The 21,109-nt window shown below is 39.7% G+C and overlaps 1 protein-coding gene across 15 annotated transcripts in view; it reads right to left on the bottom strand.

Annotated features, from left to right (window-relative positions):
- LOC139959805 (gamma-adducin-like) overlaps window positions 1-21,109 on the bottom strand; it is a 52,295-nt gene that overhangs the window by 13,166 nt on the left and 18,020 nt on the right. For 12 of the 15 annotated variants that reach the window (XM_071957665.1, XM_071957674.1, XM_071957675.1 and 9 more), the window contains 6 exons: window positions 19,630-19,710; window positions 17,719-18,497; window positions 13,466-13,617; window positions 12,295-12,609; window positions 11,011-11,120; window positions 10,075-10,167 (listed from right to left, as the gene is read on the bottom strand). In XM_071957665.1, the coding sequence (XP_071813766.1) occupies window positions 12,301-12,609; window positions 13,466-13,617; window positions 17,719-17,731 (474 nt within the window). In that variant the 5' untranslated portion in view covers window positions 17,732-18,497; window positions 19,630-19,710 and the 3' untranslated portion in view covers window positions 10,075-10,167; window positions 11,011-11,120; window positions 12,295-12,300. Of the gene's footprint in view, window positions 1-3,546; window positions 5,024-10,074; window positions 10,168-11,010; window positions 11,121-12,294; window positions 12,610-13,465; window positions 13,618-17,718; window positions 18,498-19,629; window positions 19,711-21,109 lie in introns of those variants that run through there. The other 3 variants (XM_071957668.1, XM_071957679.1, XM_071957680.1) reach the window with 3 other exon arrangements.

The following is a 21,109-nucleotide window of genomic DNA, read 5'->3' as shown; positions in this document are numbered from 1 at the left end:
GGCGAGGGTGTAGGTCTGGCGTATCCATGGGACAGACATTCTAAAGATAATAATTTACACTTTTTGAGGGGGCCGGACTCTTGGGGCGAATCTTGACATAAAAATGTCAACCTAAAATTGTTTAGCTAGCTGCATGAACATTCTCAGATACAACAAATTTTGGCAAAAACTGCTTGAATTTTGTGATAAAATGTCACATTTGAGATTTTTTAGATAAACTGTCTGAATTTTTAACCCATTCCCCAATATAAATGAAGGTATTAAATGAAATTCACTGTTTCTCTGATCCATGTAGAGGTTTTGTTCTTAAAGTACAGTCTTACCTTTTTGTGCAGAGTTCTAGAGCATCTGTTCCTTATGCATGTCTTGAAGTAGAGGTTGGGTAATGGAGAGGTTTGCTAAATTTTAATAGAATCAAAAGTTATATCTACTTCAGTTGCTGTAACTGTATCTTAGGTGCCCCCCCCTCCCTCTGCCAGCTAGGTTTCATCTAGGATGAACCACTGGTGCTGTGATCGAGTGGATAAAGGCAATGGCATTTGAAGCAATGAGGTTTGGCAATCAGGAGGTTCTATGTAAGGTGGGTTTATCATCCAAGAGCAGTCTACAGTTTTCCCATCTGAAATGAGTTTCTAAATTTTATATAAAATGTTGAATTGGAAGCCACCCGTAGTGTAAGTTGTGATCCATACGCCTGTGCGCGGGCTTCTCCCACATTTGTGTTTGGTTAAGCTTTGTAAAAATAACTGCTCATTATTATTATTACAAGGGCCGTGTAACCCCATTCTTATCTTTGGTATGGTTGGAGGGGGTATCTGCATTTGTTGGATGTGTAGTGCAATTGGACACCAAGATCGATTAAGAAACAGAAAACCACATTTACATAATGTTACAGCTCTGATATAAATCTTTGCTTTATAAGAAACTCAAAGGACAGCCATTTATTTTACCACTCCGTGGAAGCTGGAATCCTTTTTATTTATCAACAGCATACATACACACCATAAATGAATGATAATTAAACAGTAACATAAAAGATAAAAGTACTAAAACTGAAAACATGATAAGAAAATGACATCCCTTGATCAAAGTACAGTGAACTGGAGCCTCTGGAGAGAGATGTATACTAATACAAGCCTTTTAATTAGGTTGTGATATTGTGTGTTCAATCACATCTATAATAATCAACAATGTGGGTAATCATTAATAAGTACTCATTTGAGTGTGAAAATAAAGCCTACAGGTTGTCAAATAATTCATTGTTAACAGTTAGATCATATAGCAAACAGAACAAGTAGCTACAAAGGAACGTACTTCCTTCATAAAATATCGCCCCAAGTGTCTTGCAGCATATATTATGTAACTTAATTATACTCAACTATCAGAGTGAACAATAGAGTTAACAACTCTACAGTAAAGGCTACCATTTGAATACTGTACTATTGTTACGCCCTGGGTTGTTCGGGATGCGTGTACCCCGTATTTAGAATGCGCCCAGGGCTACTAAGAATATGTTTTCCCGTTTTGTTTGAATAATTTACCCTGCGATTTGTTGTCCATTCATTCACCATTCCATTTACTTTTGTTTTATTATGCAGGTCTCTTTCGCTCTCCCCGTCGTCTGCCATCACCAGCATTCCAGGCATTCGCTCTTTTATTACGCGAGTTGTTCTGTTTACCGTTTATCTATTGTACTTTCACTTGCTCTCTTTACCTTGTTTAATTAAGACGTTGTTTTTCTTATGTATTTTGTTTTGTGGACACTTAATTTATTTCGTTGAAGTTCGGGCAGAGAACTGGAGACCAGCGGTGAGCAGCACGGCAATTAGAGTATAGTATTATTTTAAAGGCAAGGTTCATTTATTTTAGAGAGCGGGTCCGGGAGTGAGGGCTGACTACCGGGCGCGATTCCTTTTGTATTGTACAACTAATAATTTCCCGTCCTGGTTGGCTTCTTTGCATGTTATAGACTCCGGAGGTAGGGTCAAATTAAGGCTCTCCCCGGAGGTATTGCAGAAGTTAATCGGGGCGGGACCACATTAGGCAGTATTTCTTTAGTCTGCCGTTGGCGCCACGTGTCAGGTATTCACTCTCGTGATTCTTAAGAGCCGTGCTGCCCACGCCCTGGTATGTAGTGTATTTGTTATTTATTTAAACTGAATCTCTGCCCGGAACGTTGTTTGCTTTTATATTTGTGTACGGCAGAAAGTCACTGCCTTATTTTTGTTAAGTGTATGTTTAAAGTTAATTAAGCTATTAAATTGTTGATTTGAGACCCAGTTCTCTTTAACTATATTCTTCTCTCTTTTTTGTGTATTGGTTCAAGCCCTGCTAGCATAAGTCTTCGCCTCCCCCCTTCCCCTGCCCTGACATCAGGTGGCCTCCAGCTGCCTGATTTCCCACGCTACCGCTCGGCCGGGGTACAAGGGCGTTACAGAAATTGGTGTCAGAAGTGGGATTATTTTTGTCACCCCACCTCCCTATTTCAAGTTTGCTGGCAGGGCTTTGGAGCCCCATGGTATTTTGACAATTTAATATCATACCAAGTTTCTTTACCTTTAAGTAAGCCTGGTTTCTGGAAGGAGGCGAGATGGCTGCACGACGAGAGAGCGAGGGGGACTCTGTGGAGAGGCTTATTGCCGAGATAGAGGCACTGGAGAGAGAAGCTGAGGTTTGTCAATTTAATCTTACCAGGGATAGGGATTGGTTATATAATAGGGGTACTTCGCCAGGCAGAGGGGTTCGTAATTCAAATGCCTTAGGTGACTCGTTCCGTAAACCTATTATTATGCCAGATAGTTATGATGGGAGAAGAAAGTGGGATCATTAGCTGACTCATTTTACAGTCTGTGCGGAGATTAATGGGTGGACGGAATTAGAAAAATCAAAAATCCTGGTAGCTAAGTTAACTGGGCACGCCCAGGAGGTATATATGGGACTATCATCTACAGACCGTGGTAGTTATGAGACCACTGTAAACGCACTTTCTAGATTTTTTGCTCCAGCAGCCCTGACTAGCGCTAGAAGGGCAAAATTAAGATCTAGAGTACGGGCAGAGGGTGAGACCTTACCTGGGCTGTGCTCTTCAATCCGTCGGGAAGTGATAGAGGCTTATCCCGGCCTTGATATGCGAGCACATGACGAGTTAGCTCTAGAGTCTTTTTTGGGTGCTTTACGTGACAGGGATGCTAGGATCAGTGGCGTAGGAAGGTACTTTTGAGTGGGGGGGCTGAAGATTGATGGCCAGCCTGGGGGAGGGGTCTAAGGGGAGGGGGACCGTTTGCATTTCCAGGTGGTCTCAGATGCAATTTGGTGCAATATAGCACACTTCAACACCCACTCCGTTTTGTAAACTTAATTTTGTATTTTCACCTGGCCTTAGATGCAATTTGATGCTCCAAATGAGATTTTTTTCTCATTTGGAAATGAAAAGGGGTTTTCTGACTTGCGAAGTGGGGGGGGGGGGGGGCGGAATGATACTTCCGCCCCTCCACATTTTTCACTGGGGGCTGGCACCCCCCAGCCCCCCCCCCCCCCCCCCCCCGGTTCCTACACCCTTGGCTAGGATTGTTGTTCGAAGGGGTAGACCCAAGACAATAGAAAATACTCTGCATCTTGCCCTTGAGGTGGAGGCTATTGACCAGGCAGAGGGAGTGATGAAACCCCGGCGTTCTGTCTATACTGTTTCGGCATCGTCGGATACGGTTGGCGGAATTACTGAAAGATTGGATAGGCTGGAAGTACAATTGGGAAAAGGTTTGGAGGACAATGCTAGGTTAAGTCAATTTGTTCAGCAAGGTCCGCCAGCGCCACCCCCTTTAACTGGGTCTGGGCCTGGTCCCATGCAGTGTTGGAGGTGTGGGCAGTTAGGTCACATTAGCCGGTACTGTCCCTCTAAGCCAAGTAGACAGGGATCGGGAAACTAGAGTCAGTCGGGGATGAGGGGTGCCCCTCGACTGAGCAAATTGAAGCCCTGCAACGTTTTGGAAATGGGGAGAAGGTCAAGTCAGGGGGAGCTTTGTGTGCAAATATATGTATCTCTAATACCGAGATTGCTTTTTTAGTAGATACTGGCGCTGGTACTACCATCATTAGTGTTCAGACATGGGAGCATTTATGCTCTGCAGGTAATTTGGCTCCACTTACTGAGACGGGAGCCAGTTTTGCCGATGTTGATGGTAGGCCACTCCAAGTAAAAGGTAAATGTAACTTAACCTTCAAATTTCACACCCTGAAGATTCCAGTGCAAGTCCTAGTTGGCGGTATCACTGCCCCTGGTTTACTTGGAATTGACTTTTGAGAACATGAATGTTTGATACAATTGGGAGGTGAACCCCTATTGTTTGTTGGTAGGACCCGCTTAGCTGTTCCTCTTTGTGAGACTCCGCTGGATCAGCCAGTTAGGGTAGCACTGGTTGAGACAGTCTTTATCCCTGCAGAGAGCGAGATTATGGTGTCAGGGGTGTTAGAATTGATGTATGGAGTGCCCCCGGGGAAGCTGAATGGGCCAGGCCTACTGGAAACTAAACCTGGAGTGCCTGAAAGCCGCCATGTTATGGTTGGACTTGCTTTAGTTGATACTTCTAGAAGGACTGTCCCTATTAGACTATTAAATGGTACTTCGAATCCTGTAACATTGTACAAAGGTACCCATGTAGGCATAGTTTCCCCCATTGCCAACGTTGTGGAGGTAGATGAGGTAGAGAACAATTATACCAGTGGGTTACCGGCCGAGATGGAAGATTTGCTCCATCGAAGTGGGGAGGGTGTACCCAATTGTGAGCGTATTCGTTTGAGGCAGTTTTTGCAGGATGACCGTAGTGTGTTCTCTTGCGAAGGTGACCCCTTAGGAAGGATTGGGTTGGTTAAGCATTGCATTGATACGGGTGATGCAACCCCAATCCGACAGCTCTCTAGGAGACTCCCCTTTCATAAACAGGTAGAAGCACAGGCCGAAGTGAATGAGATGTTGACGCAAGGCGTCATTTTTCCTTCTAAGAGTGCGTGGTCCTCCCCAGTGGTTCTAGTGAAAAAGAAAGCTGGCTCTTTATGGTTTTGTATAGACTATCGTAGGTAAAATGACGTTACTAATAAAGACGCCTTTCCATTGCCTAGGATAGATGATAGCTTAGATGCATTATCAGGGGCTAAGTGGTTTTCTACCCTTGATCTAAAAAGTGGGTACTGGCAAGTCGAAATGGACCGTAGAGACAGGGAGAAGACAGCCTTCTCAATGGGTAGTGGTCTTTATGAGTTTAATGTGTTACCTTTTGGATTGTGCAACGCCCCTGCCACTTTTCAGAGATTAATGGAGCAGGTACTTCGTGAGTTACATTGGCAAATATGTCTTATATATATCGATGATATCATAATATATGCCACCACGATAGAGGAGCATTTAGTACGCCTAGGAGAAGTTTTCGACCGATTAAGGGGGCAGGGTTGAAGCTTAAGCCTTCCAAGTGTGACTTGCTCAAAAAGGAAGTCAAGTATTTAGGTCACATTGTCTCTGATCACGGGGTGGGTACCGATCCCAGTAAGATCGAAGTAATCACAGATTGGCCCCCTCCCACAACACGTACTGAAGCAACTAAGGGGATTTCTGGGACTGTGTTCCTATTACAGGAAATTTATTAGGAACTTTGCAGAAATTGCCAGTCCCCTACATGCACTAACAAAGAAAGGCCAAAGGTTTCTGTGGTCTGAGGAGTGTGAAGAACGATTTCAGACTCTGAAATCTAAACTGATGACAGCTCCCGCATTAGCCTACCCAAATTTTAGTCAGATGTTTATCCTTGATACTGATGCTAGCAATACAGCAATAGGGGCTGTGTTGTCTCAGACCATTCGGGGTGAAGAACATCCTGCGGCCTATGCCAGTCTTACGCTAAGCAGTAGTGAAAAGAAGTATTCCATAACACGTAGAGAAATTCTTGCTGTTGTAACTTTTATTAAGAATTTCCGCCACTACCTTTATGGCAGGAAATTTTTGTTACGCACGGATCATGGCTCCCTCCGTTGGTTGTATAACTTTAAATCCCCCGAGGGTCAGGTAGCTAGGTGGCTGGAAGTGCTGGGCACATATGATTTTCAGATAGAAACTAGGCCTGGCAGAGTGCATGCCAATGCAGACGCTTTGTCGAGAAGTGATCCCCCCATGGTGCATTCCGGAGCATTGCCTGCCAACCCTCCGAAAGAGACCCCAGGGTTATGTAACATAGTTACGGCGGACTCTAATTAGGTTGAGAGCTGTACCAAGGAGCAGCTCAGGGGGTACCAACTAAAGGATAGTAATATTGGGCCAGTGTTGAATTGGAAGGAGAGTGGTTCTCGTCCTCCCTGGGAGCAGATTAGTGGGTTAGATAGGGCGGCAAAAGCTTACTGGGGCCAATGGGACCTGTTAAGCACACTATCTTCTAAATGAATGGAAACAGTTAAAAAGATAGTTCATACTGTTCCAGTCTTTGATACACTGTGTATGAAACCGGTGGGGATTATAAAGGTAGGTTTTACACGCTTCACCATGATGTAAGAAATATAAGGGTAATAAAAGGAATATCATACCATCAAAGAATATATAACATTAACTCAAAGGTCACTGTACATCTTGTCCTTTGATGTTAAAGTCTCACTATGCATTCCATCTGGACGGTCTGAATAATAATGTTTTGGAGGTTTCTATTCTCGCTCGTTCTCTGAGATTCAGCCAAAATATTTGGCAAACAATGCACCTACAAGATTGTCTGCTTATTAACTACACAATGGTACCAAACTAGGGTTAGGGAACAGTTTGTTCGTGTTTATAATGGAAGGCATAATGGGGCTTTATACCTAAATATCACATGAAAGTAAGTACAAACAATGAAGGATATTCATCAGAACACAACTACGAGGCAAGTTATAAAACCAACCGATTTACTCAGTTTTGAAATGTAAGTAAAAACAGAGGAGCTGTGTGCTATTCATGACCAACATTTTTGTTTGTGTTTACGTCGTATGAAAAACTCAAAATACCCATATCCGAATGGATTTAAAGAAAAATTGATACCATAGAAAATAAGTTGAGTCGGGTCAAGTAGCTACTAGCTTGGCATGGCAAAACATGGATGGGACAGATATTGAGACTTTCATATTTAGAGAGGACAGAAACAAACAAACAAGCAGAGACTTAAAGTTGAATCCAGATGTCCTTTTATCACTGAATGGAGAATCGGTTGAGAGAGCATTTCAGAGACGAAGCCTGAATTGAAAGCTAAAAGATCAATCAATTTTGTGAAGTAGCATTTAACGTACTACACTTTTCATTCAATTCTAATTACCACCAGGTGAAGGCAATATTATGCAATATTTCTGTACGAAACCCTTGGTGTATTTCTCCCCCTCCGACCCACGCCCAAAGAGGTGCAACTTCACATGGCTAATTAGCCTGATCACCTCTGTCCCTTCTGCTATATGAAAAGTCAAGTAAGACATCTTGATCCTCTCTTACATTTGATCTTTCTGTGGTTTTAAGAATTTTGCATATTTTAAATATTCAGGGTGGCATTTAACCCCCCACTTCCCCACACCCATCACCCTTCACCACCAAGAAAAATGAAAATGGATGAAGTAAACAGGGTGAGAGAGAACTTCAGTTGCTACTGATGTTTGTTCTAATAATGTCCTCATAGATAATACAGAAACCTCAAGTCTGCAATATAAATCCACCGTGACAAAATGATGATATTTCGGTTGCTTTTATTCCCAAGATGCGCTATTGTCCTTGTTTTGTTATTAAATTTATTTCCTATTCCTGTTGGCCTGGTTACATACCGTCACGAGAATCCGACAGTGGCGCATCCTGGTCGACCGAGTGAGGAAGGAAACCAAAACTTGCAACAACATCAACGACAACGACAGAGTAAATACAGACTTGTGACACGTTGTGACAAGTTGTGACAACGTCACAGCAAAATCACATCATTGTAGCAAATGCCCAAAAAGATGGCTGAATTAAGAAAGAAAACAGTTTCTCCTTTCTCCCCTCTTTTTGGTCGAGGCAACATCGTAGTTTGGAGAGAAAGTCAAGCAATTTTGGGGGATCTAGTTTAAGGAGATTGAAGAATGACAGGGTTTAAAGGTGACATGCACTACTGTAATTTGACTAAAAGTGGAGCTATATTCCATGCAGGCAATTTAGATTAAAGGAGCACTTTTTTCCAAATTTTTTTTGTTTTAAACTGTTTGTTAGTCGAACACTAAAACTAGAAACAGTAAAAACATGGTAAAGACTAACGCTAACAGCTAATATGGACATAGTCGGAGGTTAAAACTTCCTCTTTGTGTAATTTCTATCATTTGCACATCGATTATGTTCGTATTTGATATGGAATACATGGTTTGGTGTTTTATTGAGATTTTTCAAGCTGAATGCTACTTTAACTGAACAATAAACATAGAGTCTGGCAGGATCAGAACCGATGCTTTCAGAAAATCTGGCAAATCTAAAATAATATTCTTTGAGAATCTCTTGGGTATTAATTCTCTAAACTATAGTTTCATTATGAAATTATCTTCTTGTATTTTTTTTCTTTCTGATGTTCAGCAAAGATACACACATTACCATAAAAACATTTTTTCATGCAAAAAAGGGTGAAAGTGAAGCTTACGAAAACAATATCACTTCAAAAATAAATTCAAAACAAAACACTCAATTGAAAAGTAAACAAAAGCTGCAGGCAAGTCTTTCAAACATGTGAGTCTAGTCAAACCGATCCGAAAACAACTGCAATTTGGGGGGTGGGGATAGGTGGGGGTAGAGGTTGGGTAGAACAGCACTGATCAAACCGAGTTCACCAACAAAAGTAAAGCAAAGCATTGATTTATGACTCACATAAAAGGTGACATGATTTCTACACTTAAAACCAATCACTTTGTGTAATCATTAATGAAGAATATCAAAACAAGCCATAACTGAAAGATATTTGTTTCCGAGTAAGCTGGCTTCAGTAAGTTGAGATTGATCAATTAATTCGATCTTATCAATGGAAGTTTGTTCAACCTATTGATTTTAACATGAAGTGCAACTCCAGTGGCATGTCCAATTACTAGCTTCAGTGTCAATTTACCCACACATTTTACTGGGTGGAGTGCAGGGGTGGTGGGAGGAGGGCTAATATCTCAACTTTTCCCTGTAGCTCATGTACTTTCTTGTGGTACATTCACTGATATTACTTACATAGAACCTAACGGCAGGAATGTGGAGACCATCCGTCATTTTCACCACACTTTAATAAGTACACATGAATCGTATCCTAACGACTGTCACACCAGGCACATTGATAAAACAAAATTGCCCCCCCCCCTTCCTTTTATTTTCTCTCTTTCTATTACTTAGTGCTTGTTTTGGATTAATGATGAAGATTTTTACAATTTTTCTAAGCAAGGATACTTAAGTCTTTGGCAGCCCATTGGTAGGTGCGGTCAAGATAATGCTTAATCAAATAACATAAAAATAAGTGTTGGGATTGGGGGATAGGCCAGCCAAGCTATTACCTAACTACAGACAGAAAAAAAAAGACTTTCTATTCTTAAGTAAACTGGTACCTTGATCAAACTTTACCATATTATTAGATCTTGATCAATGTTTACAATATTATTAGAGGGTCATCGGGCTGATACAAGTGGTTTACTCTCGAACCAGTGTAAAAGCTTCAATGAAACAGGACACTGTTGTGCTGGTATGAGACGCGTTAGAACACAACAGGTAGCGAGGGCGCTTTATTCTGTCCTTGTCTACAGTAGCATACCCGTACAACTGCTATATAACCCTACACCAACTTATTACGGTCTTGTCCATGAAACAAAAAGCCTTATCAGCTGACATACTACTGAACTTAGTCGGTATACTTTATACTAGTATGCAAATCATAAACAATCTATAAACAGAAATAGGTGGGTGGCTCTGCTCTTCATAATCTAAAACAAGAGATATCCTTTAAGAATGTGGACTTAATAGATAAATGCAGAGGGGGTGGGGGGTGGGGAGAAGAATGGAAGGTAGGGGGGCCAGAGACAAGGAAAATTCCAACGCACCTGTGTTCTGCAAGCATCTCCATAAGTTATACCTGCCAGAACTTCAGAGATGGGTCCAGGGTGTGTCTTATCCCCAAAACGCTCTTGCCTAATCTGAAATTCAAAGAGTAGACAACATCCTCGTTGGTAACATTATAACACTTCTATTCATAGTCTCTCTGCCATTAAGGATGAGGCATTAAAAATTCATGCCTTTTGCCACCGCGGTCCTGGCACCAGCTGCAAGGAGCATGTGGCATGAGTGCTAAATGCCTCGTTCTGTTGGATGCAGGTGTGACCTCATCAAATTTTCATTTCTGGGTAATATGGTTACGGAAACTTCACCGGCAGACACTCTTTGGGACATCTATCAAAGATGTCAGAATGACAGAACACATAACATAGCACTAAGAAGACACATAACATAACACTAAGAGGACATTGAAGAGTGATACTAAGGAGGAGAGATTTAAGAATGTTTAAAGTTCTCACAGCAAATTTTTGAGGCTGGCTAAGGGTCTGCTGTGTGTAAAATGATCCTGGGTGGGAAGGGGGTCGGGGGCGTGAGGAAATATACACCCACCCACTTCAACCTACCATAAAAATACAAAAGTAGTAAATACCACATCTTAAAAAACTTTCTTGGGTGAACCCTCCCTACATGTGGAAATGGCTCCCTAAATGGGGAGTCCGCTCCCTCCAAGGGGAGAACCCTACCTACGTGCGGAGTCCGCTTCAACGAATCCAGGGCAACACCCACTGATACACTTTTACATTATCTTTTTTTTTTTACCACTTTTTCTATAACATACCAGATACATCATTCACTCCTCGGAAGACCGAATTAGGGGAAAGGCGAAAAAATGGGAAAGAAGTGAGAGGAAGGAGAAAGTGGTGAAAAATAACAAAAATAAAACAATCAATTAGAAATAACAGTGTATAACGTCATCAACGTACAGTTTAACCTTCTTCTTGTACTCCTTATGACCTTGTCCCTGTCTTGCAAACTGTTGTGGATCGGTGATAGCGCCTGCATCACCACTCTTGGGGTCCTTGTCACCTACCCACTGTGAAAAATGTAACCAGAGAGAAGAGTTACTGGGTTTCCATTTGGCCTGTTTCCTACAAGATTTCTAACCGCAGGAGCGTAGCCAGGGGGCGAAGGGGGAGACCGCTCCCCCCCTCAATTTTTTTTTTGTATTTTTTTTTTATGATATGGAAGTTTTATAGTAGCTGTTATAAGAGGTTTTAATATCATTAACTGTGTCTGAATTTTCGAAACTTCCCTGACCAACATTCTTCATCATACTTCCCTCTACTCGTGCAATTTTGACAGGTCTGTTAGGGGTTGAAGGTTTTTTTTCTATATATTGGTTGTCCATAGATGATATTTTGTGCAACATTATGGGCATGTTTGAAGTGAATTTTTTATTCAAATTCTGAACAAATAATGGGCTTTAAAACCTTGAAAAGTGGGGCTGACGGGTATTTTGGGCCGTTACGTAGTATTACCTACAAAAGCAATGATCCACAGGAGATGCAATGAGGTCCAACATGATGTGTGACTGGTGTCAATCTTAAAATAGGTAATGGATGGAAAAAAAAACTATTTGGAAAAAACTTGGTTCTCAGGCAAAAGTGTACATCTGGTTGGTCATTTTCAAGCCTGAGAAGTGCCATTTTCGGTGATCTGGGGGCTATCAAAACCAGAAATTTTCTTGTACGCTGCTTGCCAACCGATGGTGGCGCTCCGCTTAGTTAGTAATATACAAAATATCACAAAGCGCGAGAACAATTTGGGGGATGAAAGTTGCTACGCACCTGCACCCAAGCAAATGTACCCCATCAATATTTGAAACAAATCACCGCCCCGGATCACATTAGATAGATATTTATAGATAGATATTTATTCAGCCAATCAAAGGATGACTAACATTGTCCAGAATGGTGACAATCCCGCCTCCCCCTCCCCCCAACAACCCTTCTATCCTTGTTCTCCCTCTGAAAAGATCAAACATTTGCTAAATAAATAGCAAACAAACAAAGGATGACTAACTTCTGATAATTCCATCTGTAGGACATTTTAGATTTATATTTTTTTGTTTCTGGAAAGTGCTAAAATCAAAACATTTTCATCACCTTGGCAAGTGCCTCTTTGATGTCTTGAATTGTCAAAGTCCCCAAATTGCCCAAAATTAAGGATTGTGTCGGGTGATTCTGTCAAACAGATGATGTGCCTACCACCAATTACATGTCACTACTACTCAGGTGTATCTTTGTCTTGTAGCCCTCGTCTTCCCCTTCCTCTCCCCAGTTGGCGTACTCTTGGGCTACCTTCACCTTGGAGTATGTGTTTGGCGTGTTCAGCCATTTCGTCTTCTCCTCTGCCTGCCTCCTGTTCAACATCTTGATCGGTGACTCGTATCTGCTCTTCTCAAATTTGTTGTCGTAGATGTAGATGAAGTTGGTGGAGGCGGCTGGGTAGGCGACGTCGCTCTTGGGCTTCAGTTCGTGTCTCACAAACGGCTGGCCGTACACGTTGCCTGTTATGTAACCCTGTAACAAATTAAAAAGTTCCTGTGATCAAATTTTTGTGCTGGTTGCAGATCTAAGTCACTCTTACATCTAACATCAGCAGCACAACATTCCTCCATCTTTGCTGTTTTACTTATGAAATGATTACATATCAAGTCTTCCACAAGTATCTCTTTGAAAATCTCACACATTCGCTGTCTTTGGTGCATTCAGGACAAACTAATTGGAACATTCCGTTTCTATGCCATTTCCATGAAATATTGCACAATTTTGGATGCAGGTGATCTTGAAAATAGTTTCAAAATGGGTGGGGTGTGCAACAGCTCACATGGGGGAGCTTCATGAAGTTCCCCAAACCGATAAAGTATCGATTATGTTCAATAGCGTATGAAACCATTCTGATTATTAAGTCAAGAGCTTGCCAATACTATATATTTATATATATATATATATATATATATATATATACATATATATATATATATATATATATATATATATATATAGTGAATCTAAGAGAGTATCAAGCTGTAACAATTAGAGTTTCAAGTAAGACACAAATCAAATCGAATGGTGTATCCAACCATCCTGATACGTCACAGCTGTTTACTTTGACTGAACGAAGCTACCTGCTTATCCACACTGACTTCCTACAACTCACTTCTCACTGAATTATCTCACTTAATAAAGCGTATTAGCTTGGTACACATATGATCAAAAACCTCATACGTTAACTAGCGACGCCATCGGTTGGCAATTAGCATAGTAAATGCTAGCTATGTTTGCCCAGATCTTTAAATGCAAATAAGGCTAGTTGGTCTGCTGCACAGACGTTGCAGGCCAAGTGAGTTGGAATTTTTGCATTTTGAAATCTTACCATATTGTCCAAATGTCTCATCATGGCTTCAAACTCCAGTTTACCGACCTTCAGTTTGTGTCCTGTCTCACTGACCCCACCTGCGTCCTTGGCAGTTGCTTCGCCGACCTTGTCTCTGACTTCATCCGGTAGGTGGATGACACTATCCAGGCCTACGGCATGTATATGTCACGAATAATTAGCATACGGTAAAGCGTTTGAATGCAGTTTGTTGCTACATTATCGAACACAAGTCTTACGAGCGACTCTTTTAATCTCTCTTATTCCTCCTTTGTCGTTTCTCGTTGCCGACTTTGCTCTGCTGGTCCTAACACTACTAAGGAGATTCTTATATTTGTCATCTTGTATATGCCATCCGAAGAATGAAACTCAACAATTTCATATAAGAGGACGACAAAATCGTACATGATTTGCCGAAGAAACCATCCGTTTGGCATTTATGCTTCAAAAATACAAGACCCACTAAAGAGTCGTTTTTAGCTTAAATCTGGTTTGAAATTTCGTCCTTTTGATGAAACCTTTGAATCCTTCTCAATTGAAGCATTTTGTCTTCCATCTCTCTGTCAAGGGACAAAAGAGCTAAATACTGCCATTACAGAACAAGCACAGAAATGCACTTCTCCTTCAACAGGCAAATATTTGAGCCAACTGTCTGTCTGGGCAATAATACTTTATTTGTTCCTATCCAACAAAATTGTTTTGTCTGTCAACAAAACTGGACCAAACTTGGCTATTTGATTATTTGCTCTTTAATGAACAAAAAGATGTCAACTTCTCTATGGTGGATATAACCAATGCCTGGATTCTGCAAAGCACCTTGATAGCAAACAGGCAAAAGCATTATGTACAATATGTATGAGGTACAATAGAAGCATTGTAACACTATCAGGAAAACGGATGTTTGTGTTTATAAGCCTCTTCTCCAAACGATTTGATACAGAATCCTGTGGACGCCTGCGGGCACAAGCTGAGCTCATCAAACTTACAAAGACCCTCAGGAGCATCCCAGCTTTCCTTTCATGATGTTAGTGTCATCACATTAGTATTTATAATACACTTTCTGGCCAAGGTGAAGTGCACAGGCACGGCAGTATTTGAATATACCGCGGAGGATTGAAAACTGAAGCCTTTCCAAAATCTCATCGATCATATTCATAGACTTACTGTTTTAGTATTCTGTGCTTAATACTCCCTTTTGAACAGATATTTATTCCTCTTGAATTTTATTCAACTTTTATTAGCAGATTGAATTTGAGTTCGCAGAAATAAATGTTTCAGTTTTTGAGTCGGACTAAATTTGTTCCAGTCCTTGCAGCCCGACTGAACTTTATTAACATTAGACTGAAACTTGGAAGAAAATAAATTTTATCCCACAGCGATAGGCCTAGGCCTAAATATCCAATAATGGATGTTCAGAACTTGCTGCAGTTATCCAAGAATATGGAAAATATTGTTGACCCATCGAAGAAGACCAAGCCTAAAAAATGTGTTATTTATTGGATGAAAGATCAACAAGTTAGTACAGAGTCGGTGATGGACAAAGAAAATGCAACTGAAAATGCAGTCTGCTTGATAAAGTGGAGAGGAAAGCGGCCGTATTCTAGAAAAATCATCAAAATAAGTGGTATGTTGACCTTTTTTCTGTTTCATTTCTATGTGTAATCATATGAAACTTTCTGACAGTGGCACAATAACCAAGATCAACTTCTAATTTTATCCTGTCTTGTGCAACGATAAACAGCATATTTGCAGTTAATAAAATTAATAATCAAATTAAAATAAGACAAGGCTACATGTGTAGAATATTTCTTGTTTAGGCCTAAACTTATAAGGTTACTACAGTTAAGCTTATTCTTATGGGTGCATGGGGCAATACCTATGTTTGGTAATTATTTGGACATTCAGTACTTGGATTAGTTTCCTAGTTTTACCTAGTCAAACTTCACGTTCAAGTCTGACGTTTCTCTTACCGTACTACAGAGATTTTACTTACCATTGAAATAGCGTTATAAAAATGCAAAACATTTGAGTGTTGGGCATGCAGGGTTTAATGTGATTACATTTCTGTTTTTCATATGTGGTTATATGCAATGGCCAAATTTTTTATCATTTTAATAATTATTACAGGGGGGGAGGGCTAGTAAGGTTATATATAAACTTTGTGACATGTTGTAAGACATGTGTAAACATGCTTGCTTGCAAAAAAAGTGGGGTCTAAAGCCACCCATCTCTCCCTCGCGTTGCGACGTCCATTATGCACTGAATATTATATATTATATTTTCCGTTTCTGGTGGGTGGTTATTGTGCCAATGTATATTTGTGCCCTATCATTATTAATTATTTCTATTTGTTTTATGTTCAGAGTACATTCACAGTACGTGTGGCAGAAACCAGTGGACAGAGCCACAGCCACAAGAGATGAACAAACGGTTTGCATACAAGTGCATGAATGCTACAAGAAAGATACATGAAATTGAAGAAGCTGTATTTTATTTTTGTTTTGTTTTGTAATTTTATAGTTGTTGCATAAAAAGGAGACTTCAGAATTCTGGTTATTCTCATTATTTGTTTGGAGAGTTTTAATCAATAACTAGGACAACAAGCTGGCCAAATTCCTAACTCTCCTTACTTGGAACTGATTAGCATACAAGTATTCAATAAGTATTTGAGTAAGTATTCAGAAACCTGTTAAGCCTTCATAAAATAACTAATTAGCATACAAGTATTCGAATACTAGCGAATAAGTATTTGAGTAACTATAAGTATTCGTCAGAGCCAAATTATTTAAATGAGCGAATACTTATATGTAAATGAGCTAAGTATTCAAATAGCTATTCCAAATCTACTCGAATACCTATTCGAATACCTATTTGAATACCTATTTGAATACCTAACAGGTATTCGAATACTTCACTCATTTACATATTTTGGCTCTGAGGAAGGCTTATAGTTATTCATATTAGTATTGGAATACTTATTTTGTACTGTGTGTTATATGGTAAATTTTCTGAATACTGAGGAAATCTTTGAATACTTTTTGAATACTTATCGAATATATTTGTGTAAGGTAAGGGTGGCTTTATTAGAAAGCAGATAATCCGCTTTGTAACGACCATTATTTGTTACCCAGACTCGACAAAAAAAACCACACACACACCGATTGATAAAATTGTAGGTTGACAAAACCCAGACAACCAGCTCTTGATGCTGCAGGGAGAAGAGAGGACCAAGTACTCCCATTCCTGCCCATCAACACCCCCCACTTCCCCCACCACTTGTAATCCCAACCCACTAGTAAAGTGTGTTGCTGAACCTTCAAGACAAACAAATAGAAAACTCAATTATGACTTTCATAAAAGATCTCTAAGTGAGATTTTTCCCACAGTTTCAACTGGTAGCTTTTCTAAGGATTTACAGTAGCCAAAAGACCCTGGATTCCAAGGTCAATAATGAAACACATCTCCCAGGTGGGTAACCTTGCCCTTGGGGTCAGACATCAAAAGGAATATTATGGGAATTTTATCGATGAATGTCAACATTATTAGTGCCCATACATGTTAGAAAGCAAACATCTCCCTACTATGCCTTCATCTAAATCCATAAATCCGATTTGGAGTCGGCAAGTCGCATCAAGACTAGCAATTATTCCAGTCAAACATACTTCTTCAACCGCTGTTCTTTTCGTTTCATGGAGCAGGCTTTGCTATTGCAGGTGACTTTCTGCTGTTACTCAGAGCCTAGTTTGACTCGGAGAAAAGCAAACAAAAGTTTGTACAGAAGCAGAATCTTCAGAGGTGGAGAGAGTTAGAAGAGTGTAATGACTACATATTGATACAGAAGTAGACTACGCTAATGGCAAAATCAAGTTCCGTGTAGGCTAGGAGATACAATCATTCCCAAGACAATAAAAATTCCAAATTGATTATATTGTTTGGAAACAGTTTGAAAATTTCAGATAACTTTTCTCAGAGGAGAGGGTCATAACAAAGATTAACTCAATCCATACCATTTACTTTGTGTTTGGAGTTGACTAATCTTGTCCATTTTCATCCCTCAACCCCCTTACCCCATTCCCGGCTCTTTAGAAAACAGCTTAAAAAAGGAAAACTCTGTAAATTTCACAGGTCTCGAAAATATTCTGAAATGGAGGAGAATGAACAAACTGTAATATAACCAGAGAACATTTGGCCTCACACTGCTAAGTTTTACAAGCAATCCGACCACGTTGGACCAAGTCCAGCTAATTCTTTACCTGTATCTCGCATGCTGCTACACAGTTGAGGGATAGGAAGTACGCCTCCTCTATGGACCCACCACAGCAGACGATACCATGGTTATGCAAGAATAGGATCTTGTTTTTGATGATTTGATCCTCCTGTTCCTCCTCGACCATGATCCCCGTGAAGTCATAGTGTAGAGATCTCACCACAAATCAAGGCTTCTTGACTCATCGACAAAAGGCCACACTTCATAGTTGAGACCTGTCAAGATTCAAAGCAAAAAATTCAAAATCCTCCATATTCTATGACATCTTTGCTTTTAAAGATTTGCTTTGGTCAACAACTTGCAGGAAGGGTAATGCTAGGCAAACATATTGAATATTCAAAGAACATTTAAAAATCCTCCATAATCTATGACATCATTGCTTTTAAGGTAGTTTTTTTTTTTTTTGTGGTCAGCAAATTTATAAAGCCAACTGGGTATTAATCAAAACAAATCGAAATGTGACAAGTCAAGCTAAAGATGTTAAAGAAAATGATCAAAATCCAAGTAAAGAAAAAAGGAACCTGCTCTAAGAATCATGAAAGTAATTATAAAGGTGGATACTCACAGCAGCGGCTGCCGAAGTGTGCACATGTTAAATGCATTTAGTACCTGGTGTGGATTTATTATTACTATTGCTTTCGCAGACTTTTAACTTTGAACACTATCTATCAATATGTAGCAACTGCTTTGAAGTTGATGAGAAAAACATCTTTTGGCCGAGAAGCATCCAACATTGGGGTTATTCCACTCATCTCCAGAAGTTATCTGTTGATCCAAAAAAAATCCCTTAGTTCATTTTTGCCTTTAAATAAAACAGTGAGTGACTTAATTAATTAGATTACACAAAAGAAGGCAAAACTATATCAAGAAAGACAATTGATCAAGTTAGCCATTAGCTAGCATTTGAAAGCAGTAGAGAAGACCAGCATATGCAGAGAAGTCTCCTAGATAATTGAAACAAACACTGTTGTTCTATAACTCTATAAACACTACCTGGCAATTGATTGGACATTGTTTATATGTAAAGGATTGGGTGGTTAGAGGAGTCTGGTTGCGACATCCAAAGGGGGGGGGGGGGGAGATATAGTATGGCAAGGGAAGGCAGAACTCAGTTTTTCTCTTTAAGCGCTGGTATTTTGTTCCCCACTAGCAAGCTCTACATCAAAAAATAGGAGGAAAAGGAAAACAAATGTGTAATAAACAATGCTTGATAAAATCATAAACTAGCTTTTAAATGTTGGAACACTCCTTTAATGCTCAGAAAATATTAAAGAGTGAATGGCTTCTTTAATATTAAGGAGTAGAAGGCTCTTTTAAATGCTTATGCCATGCAACCCACAATGCTTCTCATGTCAAAAATTAACCTTCTATTCTAAAAATCATGGCTATAACCGACATATGATAAAAAAAAATAAGATATAAAATCTTAAATTTGTCCAAAATCCATAACTATCTAAAAAAATATTTGCTTTGTCAATAGATGATAGCTAAAGGGAATCAATACAGCTTATTTATTACAACTCTAAGTGTGCATATGACCAACTAATCCCAATGCCATGGAATACTATTATGTACCAACGCCAACAACAATATGAACACAACAGTTACCTTTATCATACACATGGACACGGCCATCTTATACTACAAAAACTTGTGATAAAACTGAGGGCGTACTGGCAAATACTGCAGAATATGTACAACCTATCTAGCCTTATGCTGTCTACCAACAGAAATCACCTACAACATAAAAATGAAATGCAAGCAAATATGAATACTTGTAACGTCTTCTGTCACATACTGAAATAATTATTGGATCTAGTACAGTAGTAGCAGGCATATCACATAATATAATACATGCTTGGACCTAAGATCTTTAAAAAGTGAGGAACAAACTTACCTGATTGTACCTGGTCTCCATAGCTGCCCTCAGCATACACTGCAAACGTACATTTTCTGCAACACCTAACTTCACGTCAAACTACAAAAAAAGCATCATATCAGTCAAAATCTTAGAAAAGTTACAAATGAAACATGTTATTACCTCATAGAGCTTTTGATGATAAACTGACGCAGGGAAAGTTAATTAAAAATAACAAATTTTTTGGGATATATACATAAATCTTAGGTTTCGTGTATAAACTACATTGTCAATGGTCCTGACCACAAACTTTTTCAGGTTCCTTACCCGCAACTTCCTGGAGTTTTGAAGGCTGAAATTGCAAATAAACTAGTGCATATCCCTACACCAGTTTGAAGGGTCACATTGCAAATAAATTAATGCATATCCCTACACTAGTTTGGAGGGCTGAAATTGCAAATAAACTAGTGCATATCCCTACACTAGTTTGGAGCGCTGAAATTGCAAATAAACTATTGCATATCCCTATAACTAGTTTGGAGTGCTGAAATTGCAATTAACTAGTGCATATCCCTACACTAGTTTGGAGGGCTGAAATTGCAATTAACTAGTGCATATCTCTACATATAAATAGACCTATCAAAAAGCCCAATCCTTGAGATCAATTTTAAGTTGGTCTGACTTCATTAAATCAAAAAATTGGATAACCAACCGTTATTGGATAACCAACCGTCAACCTGTTGACACTGTTCCTTGAGGAGCTCTTATATATTCTACTCTCTAATGATCTCCGAGGTTAAATAGAGTGTGGTTTTCACTACATCTTGCAAATTGTATTATTGGAGACACTAATTGAGACAACATTTAGCAGAAAATGTTATTTTGTTCCAATTTTGGAATACTTTTTCTGCTGGAGATCTCGGCAACGACGTCCTGCGACGTTCGTTAGCCTACAAGATTGTTAGTATGGATTCTGCGACAGTGGAGAAATTAAAGGAGTGTAGCATCAGAGTTGCCGACAGTTCATATAAAGATACTGAGATTTTGTATGCTATCATGAATGATGTTGGTAGAGATGGAATTGCAAGTTGTGTGAAATCTTTAGGATGCTGGATTATCACATTAAAAGCAAAGGAACAAGCTGATCTTACTGTATTTTGGACAGTGGACTCCTCATGAATGGGAATCAGTTTCTACTGGTGTCAACAGAACGTTCCTAACTGTTAGTGTTTTCGGAGTACCTTCATTCATACAGGGCGAAGATCTAACAGGAAAACTTTGTGAGTATGGGTGTAAAATAAGAGGCGAATGGAAAGGAAAGACCTTCCCCAGATTCCCAAATATCGGGAACGGAATACGATATGTACAGTTAAAACTACCTGAAGAACACAAGAGCTTGCCTTACGCAATTAGAATTAACGGGATTAATATGAACTTAACGCACAATGGTCAAACTAAAGTATGCAATTTGTGTTTGGAAAGCGATCACATCAGGAGAAACTGTCTTAACTACAAATGT

The sequence above is a fragment of the Apostichopus japonicus genome, chromosome 19 (genome assembly GCF_037975245.1).
Source record: "Apostichopus japonicus isolate 1M-3 chromosome 19, ASM3797524v1, whole genome shotgun sequence".
NCBI lineage: Eukaryota > Metazoa > Echinodermata > Holothuroidea > Aspidochirotida > Stichopodidae > Apostichopus > Apostichopus japonicus.
This window is presented reverse-complemented; position numbering and strand designations above follow the sequence as displayed.